The sequence below is a fragment of the Egretta garzetta genome, unplaced genomic scaffold, assembly GCF_000687185.1.
Source record: "Egretta garzetta isolate BGI_Z169 unplaced genomic scaffold, ASM68718v1 scaffold228, whole genome shotgun sequence".
NCBI lineage: Eukaryota > Metazoa > Chordata > Aves > Pelecaniformes > Ardeidae > Egretta > Egretta garzetta.
In genome coordinates, this window is record NW_009260758.1 from 1,270,911 (window position 1) to 1,278,021 (window position 7,111).

Here is a 7,111-nt window from a genome sequence, read left to right on the forward strand (position 1 = left end):
GTTCTCTTTGGGGGGGACAGCCCCGTCTCGCTCATCCCGCCCTACCAATGGGACTGTAAAAGACCGTCACTTAGCAAAGAAATACAAACAGAAGGGGAAACCTTACTCAGCCTTTTTCTTCCTGAACTCATTTCCGCCAGCATTGCTCATTTTGAACAGGCTTGGCAAGCTGGCCCTTTTCTTCATGAGCAGCCTTTGGTTAAGCAAGAGCAAACCCAAAGCCTGTAGACAAAGCTGGCACTCTCCATGGTTACCCCCCATGGCTCCTGCAAAGACAGTTCTGGTGGGAAGCCACTGCGACCCAGCTGCCCAAAAGCACAATCCTTGGACATCCACCATACCTGAGAGCCAGCAGAAGGGGAGAAGGAATAGATCTGAAAGCCCTCGTGCCTCATGCCTCTACTCTGCACTGGTGAGAACCCACCTGGAGCACTGGGTCCAGTTCTGGGCTCCCCAGTTCAAGAAAGATGAGGAACTCCTAGAAAGAGTCCAGAGGAGAGCAACAAGGATGATGGGGGGACTGGAGCATCTCCCCTAGGAGGAAAGGCTGAGGGAGCTGGGCTTGTTCAGCCTGAAGAAGAGAAGACTGAGAGGGGACACGTACAAATATCTTAAGGGGGGGTATGACGAGGATGGAGCCAGACTCTTCTCAGTGGTGCCCAGCGCCAGGACAAGGGGCAATGGGCACAAACTGAAACAGAAGAGGTTTCAGTTGAATATGAGGAAAAACTTCTTGACTCTGAGGGTGACGGAGCCCTGGCCCAGGCTGCCCAGGGGGGCTGTGGAGTCTCCTTCTCTGGAGATATTCAACCCCTGCCTGGATGAAGTCCTGTGTAACACGCTCCAGGAGAACCTGCTTGAGCAGTGGGGTGGGACTGGGTGATCTCCCAAGGTCTCTTCCAACCCTTGCCATTCTGGGATTCTGTGATTACCTGCACAGGGCACGGGGTATGAGCATAGTCCAGCTGATCAGGAGTAGCTGCTAGCAAGTAAGATTAGCATGAGCAAAGGCCACCAAAATAAGTGAAACTAAGTCTTAATACATAGTCCTCCAAATACCCATGCCTGAGAAGGGTCTGCAAATGTGCAGAACAAGCTGGTGAGCTTCTCTAAGGGCGGGCATCGATGGTGCCATGCGCTGGGGACAGACAAGCTCTTGAAGCCTTCCCTGAGACTCAACTTTGCGATTTTATGCCGACGGAGACGCGAATAGAAATGCAGCTTTCAGCACCTGCGTGCACTAATGTTCTAGCTTGTAAACTATTTCGCAGTCATCAGTAGAAATAATTTGGCCAGGAGGCTCATTAAAAGCGCATCCCGCTCACGGCGTAGCCGCTCAGCACCGCCGAGCCATGCCAAAGAGAACGGGAGCGGAGCCGGTGGAACGACTTGCAAATTCATCGCTTTCTGAGGGGTAGGGTCCAACTCTGGTGCCACTAAAGATCAATACAAGTTTTATCTTTGACTTAAACGGAAGCAGGATCCAGGCCACAGTAAACAGCTTTGATCGTACGTCTGAATGGGTGGGTTCATCTCCAAACTGCAGCATCAGAGCTGCGCTTCTCTCCAGGCATAACTTCTTATTGATTTCAGTGTTATTTCCAAACGGAAACTACAGCACAGTGAATAAAATTGTCAAGCTAAGCCTCATCCCCTAAAATAAAAAGCACATAATTTAATCTAGTTCAGCTAGGTTTTTGTGTATCATTTTGGAAAAGTCATGATTAGCATCCATACTCAGAGTTTAAAGCTTTTTTTATTTTCCAAGAGCCTGTATTGCTATAAGCACAGGGTTTAGGGTATCACTAATCCAGATTCTGTTACTGCGGCAAAGCAGATTGCTCACTTTCGGAAAACACGTTCCATTTCAGAGACAACTAGCATGGGGGGGGAGAACAAATTTAAAATGCAAGCGATACATCACAAACCAAGTATTGGGGGAAAATATTAGCACTTTTATCATAATGAGTTTGTAACCTAAATACATATTTCAAGGATTAAACTGCTGACCCTCTCTGACCTCCACAGGAGGCTGAATAGCTAGATCGCAGTTTAATCTTCAGTGAGAATAATACAGCCCTTGAAGAACAAACGAACGTGTATTAATGATGCTCCAGGATTCAGAATTTAACCCTTCAGAGGAAAAAAAAAAAAAAGGCTCAAACCCCCAGACATCAGTCCCAAGAGACTCAGCAATAACTTTCCTCAGAAATAGAAATGAGGTAACACAAAAATCACACAACACACCGATCAGGCTCGAAAACAAGGGGTTGCTCGCACGAGGGGGGAAGCTATGGACAGGTTCAGAAGTCCCTAACCAAGGGCTTTCCATGGCTACACCACAAGAGGTGACACAGCGGGGCCTAAGAGACCAAGCTGAGGTGCTGGAGTGGGGTCACAGACCGCACGTGCTGTCCGGGGGCCAGACGGGGGGGAAGTTCAAGGAGCGGGAGGAAGTTCAAGGAAGGTGACTTGATAAAAGGGAAAAATCCAGAGAGAGCAACTGAGAGCGAAAAGGCTGAAGAGAGCTCTCCGGGGGCTAGGAAGGGTCCTCCCCATACAATGCTTTAGGTTATTCCATGCAGAACCTACGGAAGGCCATGCAAAAATCATAGACTCACAGAATCGTTTGGGTTGGCAAAGCCCTTTCCGCTCCCCCAGCCCAACCGCTCCCCTACCCCTGCCATCCCACCCCCAAACCCCGGCCCTCAGCACCGCCTCTGCCCGGCTGTTAAATCCCCCCAGGGCTGGGGACTCGACCCCTTCCCTGGGCAGCCCCTTCCAGCGCCTGACAGCCCCAAGGGGAAGGAATTGTTCCCCATGGCCAACCTCACCCTGCCCTGGCACAACTTGAGGCTGAAACGATCGCGTTTGGAATAAAACCACATATGGGCAAGTAGTTACATTAACCAGTGCTACTGCATCCACACATCTTGGACTTCAAGACTGAAAAAACCACATTACTAATACGGATGCCCACTTTTATCGGTTTTTAGGGGCGGAGCTTTTGTAATAAACTTAAACCACTCTCTGTATTTCATAATTCAGCTAATACAGCTTGTAATCCCTTTGAATATACAAGACAAAATGTCTTACTGTTTTGTGAAAGCACAGAGCCTACCTTGGTAAATGCTTTTTTTTTTTTAATTTAATCCAAATGTTTCTAATCTGATTATGCTGCTTTAGCAATCTAAAATAAATTTTAGACATCAAAAATAATATTTATTCAAGTTCCCCATCATTATTTTAACTGGAAAAGAACCAGCTTTCTGAATTCAGTCTTTTTAATTAAGAATCAAACTAAACTTATGTTTGGTCAACCTGAAAACTTGAAAGATTTTTGCCAGAAGCATCATTCATCGAGATAGATATATTAATCAGAATTTCGTAAACACTCTGTATCTGAAGCAAAGATAAAATGTTAAAGTTTTCTTATTTTTTGTGCAGAATTCTCCACATTTGCAAGCTCTTGGTTAATAAGTGCCTAACAATTTAAACAAGCGAGGAAGTTGATGTATTTCCACTCAAGTGGTCCATGGCTACTTGCCAGTGCTAGGATCTTCCATCCTAGTCCCTCATCCTGAACTTTGAAGCCGAGGACCAGAACCTAAGGAGCTACAAGCTGGTACTGGGCATGGCCTTAAATGATTGACTTCAGCAAACAGCAGGACCCCAGCCAAGGGGATGTTGAAGGGCTTGGCTCTGAACAAGGGGGCTTCCCAGGCCCCCCCGACAGCTTGCAGGCAGCCACGGTTTGTAGCACAGAGCTTGCTCCAGAGCAGCAGACCAACGCAATATGTATGAAACGATCACCCTGACATACTGAAATCTGGAGTGATGGGATCGGTCCTGAGGAAGCTGTTCATTACCCGTCCACAGTGAAAACTCGCCTTCCGTCACGGAAAAACACAAGCAGATCATAAGCAAAGGGATAATATATTGTAAACTGCACGGGGAGACGGAGGACTTGCCGTACTCACAGTGATATTTCTCATTACAAATCACCTCTCCGTATCGTGTGAACCCGACGTTTATTGGCATTTTTACCTTTTTATTTCTGTAGCTGGAGCACATCTGAAATAGCCTGGTCTATCCTAGCAGCTTCTCTTACAGTTGGTCAAAAGCATCTTTCATTAAGCTCGACTGAAAGCCCAGCTCATCGTTACTGATAGCTTCATGTCTGGGAACGGATTGCCTTGAACTCCTGCAGGCGCGTGCAAGGATATTTCATAGTAGGTGCTGCTGTAATTACTAAGCTGCTACATACACCCCTCCCAGGACAACGGCACAGAGAAATCTGAGAGATGATGGATGAATAAGCCCGTGCATCTATTCTCTGCCTTCACCTTCACAACGGCATGAGAAAAAAGATGACTCGTGGTCCCGTGCTATCATTTGCCCACTCTTACAGACTTTATCCTGTACCTCAAACCGGCTTTTGTAATTCACGTCAAGAACTGGGCCTTTTGTTATCCTTAGCTTTTGACAAGAACTCTGAATTTAACCCCAAATAAACATCAAGCAGCCTGTTTTCCCTGCTAAACAGTTAAGAAATATCACCCATACCTGAAAGTACTTGTACCTAAGTACTGAAACGTAGGACTTGTGAAAACCATCATTGTGGATTTATTCCATATAGAAACTATGGTCCTTCAAACATTTGGAAGCTTTAATTCTCCAAGGAAAGGAAAATTCAACGGTGAGATCCCATTTGTCAGACACTTTCTAGGTGGCCCCTTTTCAAGGAATAAGTCATTTTACCCGGCAAACTATGTATAATTTTAGGTAAATAATCATAAACCAAGGCATCCATACCTCATTTTCCCTCTAAACCCAGGTGTTTTCTCTACTCCCTGAGAGTACTCGGAGAATACTCAGAGGATGCTCCATAGCGCATTAGAAAAGGTTATTAAGCAGGCATCGCGCGCCCCGGTTTCCTAGCACGCTGCAGGAACGGAGGCTGCGTCATTACTTACACGCAAATTGAAGCTTCGCTTCTCTGCTGACAATCGTTCCAAACGGGTTTGTTGCTACACACTGGTATGTTCCAGTATCTTGCGTTTTATTGGGATTATTGATCAACAGGTTGCCTTCCACCATGCCGTAGCGGTAATCCATACCGATGTCAATACTGGTTCCATTTAACTTCCACCTATAGCACAAAAACACCAAAGTTAAATTCTGCTAATATTAATGAATACTCTCGGGTATTTGAAAAGACAACATGTAGTAAATAAAGATAGATTTAAAACATCTTTGACTACTTATAAAAAAAAAAAAAAAGCATGCAAATGCAAATTTCCTGCACAGTAGTGAAATATTCCAGTATTTAACTGAAAGAGCAATATCCTTGACATATATTTCAGCCTCTGATATGATTAATGCTTCTGTAGTTGCTAGTGCTGCTGCTCTTTGGAATTAATCATTTTGCACGGGGAAGTCCCAGAAACAGGATCTTTAAACCATTCAAGTCCACCGAGGTTTCTTTTCCTCTCCTGACTTGCTGGCTGTTTGTTTTTCAATTTAAGAAAATTCACTCGTGGTAGATGTGGTCACAAAATGGGGCACTGAGAAATCCCAGCACCAGGTTTGCCCCAGTTAGAGCCACCCCCATCCCCGCCGGCCCTGGTCAGAGCGTGCGAGGGAGCCACAGCCGCAGAGCAGCTCCCTTTATCCCAACGTACAGAGAAGGGAGCTGAGTATCTTTGCCCCGGTGGATCAACACCATTTATTGCATTAAATAGTTGGTTGTGTCAGACGACAGCACGGTGGCTGGAGGTCCGATGACTCTAATCTGTTTCGGAGTGGCATTTACTTTGGCGAACAAAATGAGAAAGCACTAAAGGAAAAAAAAAACCATCAGCCTAAATGATTTACAGCAGCAGCAGTAGCATCACCGCGGCAGCACAGCATCTTTTTTCTAAGGATCTCAAAGCAGTTACTAAAGCTGAAAATAATTAAGAGCTTTGTCCCTGTTTGTGGAAAAATCTGGGAGCCGAGACTACTTACAACCCCTTCGTAACCTTTCTGAATTCTTGTCCAAATTTTGCAATTGTGTGGCGGTACGGAGTGATTTCCTGATGCCTGTTTTTTGTTTTCGGCATGGGGGCAGACTCCAGGGGCACCACCGAGTTACACCCCGCGATGCGCCCAGGAGGGAGGCTCTTGGGGGACACCGCCGTGGCGCGGAGATCGTGCTAAAGAAGAGTTAAAACATTCAACAAACCCAACGGTTGGCCTGGGATTTCCTTTCGCTTCGCAGCTCAGCTTCACTTTCTTTTCCTCTGAATCCAAGGGGAAGATCACACTGTTGGGCTCCTGAAGGAAAACCGGCCCGTGCAGCGTGTTGTCGTCTGTGTAAAACAGAGGGAAAAGGTGACAGGGACTTGATGGAATCACTGTGTACCCAGTGTCAAAATATAAAATAGTATCCTAGCAGCGAGAAGCCATGTATCATTCACCCTAGAAAAGATGGGATAATGACTTCTATTTTTTTAGAACAGCCAGATTTTTTTCCAAAAGCCGTTGAATCTCATGTGGAGTCAACATCCAGGAAAACATTTGTGCATTAAGGAGTACAGCTTAAAACTTTATCCAAAATTCAAACAAAGGGGAACGGGCATATCTTACCATAATAGCACAGCTCTCTTCAAGTAAGACTGCTTAGTTTCACTTTTAAACACTGAAATATTTTCTCCGTACAGGAAAACCCCTCATTATTAAATACTGCTACAGAAAGGAAGGACTTTCTGCCTTTTAGCTGAATGGAAGGAGCCTTGCTTGAACATTTTCTGATCGCGTTCTGCCGGGCAAAGGGCGACTGCACGGGCCACCAGGGTGCTGCTGCCGGTACCTGCGGCTCCCCCCCTCAGAGGAGAATGAATAAATAAAATATAAAGATGATGGGATGTACAAAAAAAAAAATAAGAAAGAAAAAGGAATGAACAGAAGATGATGCATCTTCCCACCAGGGGAAAGGTGCGAATGAATGTGAATAGCCCTGGCATCCCCTGACACCGGGAAATCAGCTGGATTTATTAGAGACAGAACAACAGCTCTTTACTCCAGGGAGAAAATTCTGTCATCTCCACAGAAGGATTTCAGAGACACT

General features: G+C 45.8%; 1 protein-coding gene across 1 annotated transcript in view; it reads right to left on the minus strand.

The window, feature by feature from the left end:
• Positions 1 to 5,133, minus strand: part of CNTN4 (contactin 4) — a 138,667-nt gene extending 133,534 nt beyond the window's left edge. The window contains 1 exon segment of the mRNA XM_035901394.1: positions 4,977 to 5,133. Within this exon segment, the coding sequence (XP_035757287.1) occupies positions 4,977 to 5,118 (142 nt within the window). The 5' untranslated portion in view covers positions 5,119 to 5,133.
• Positions 5,134 to 7,111: the final 1,978 nt, after the last annotated feature.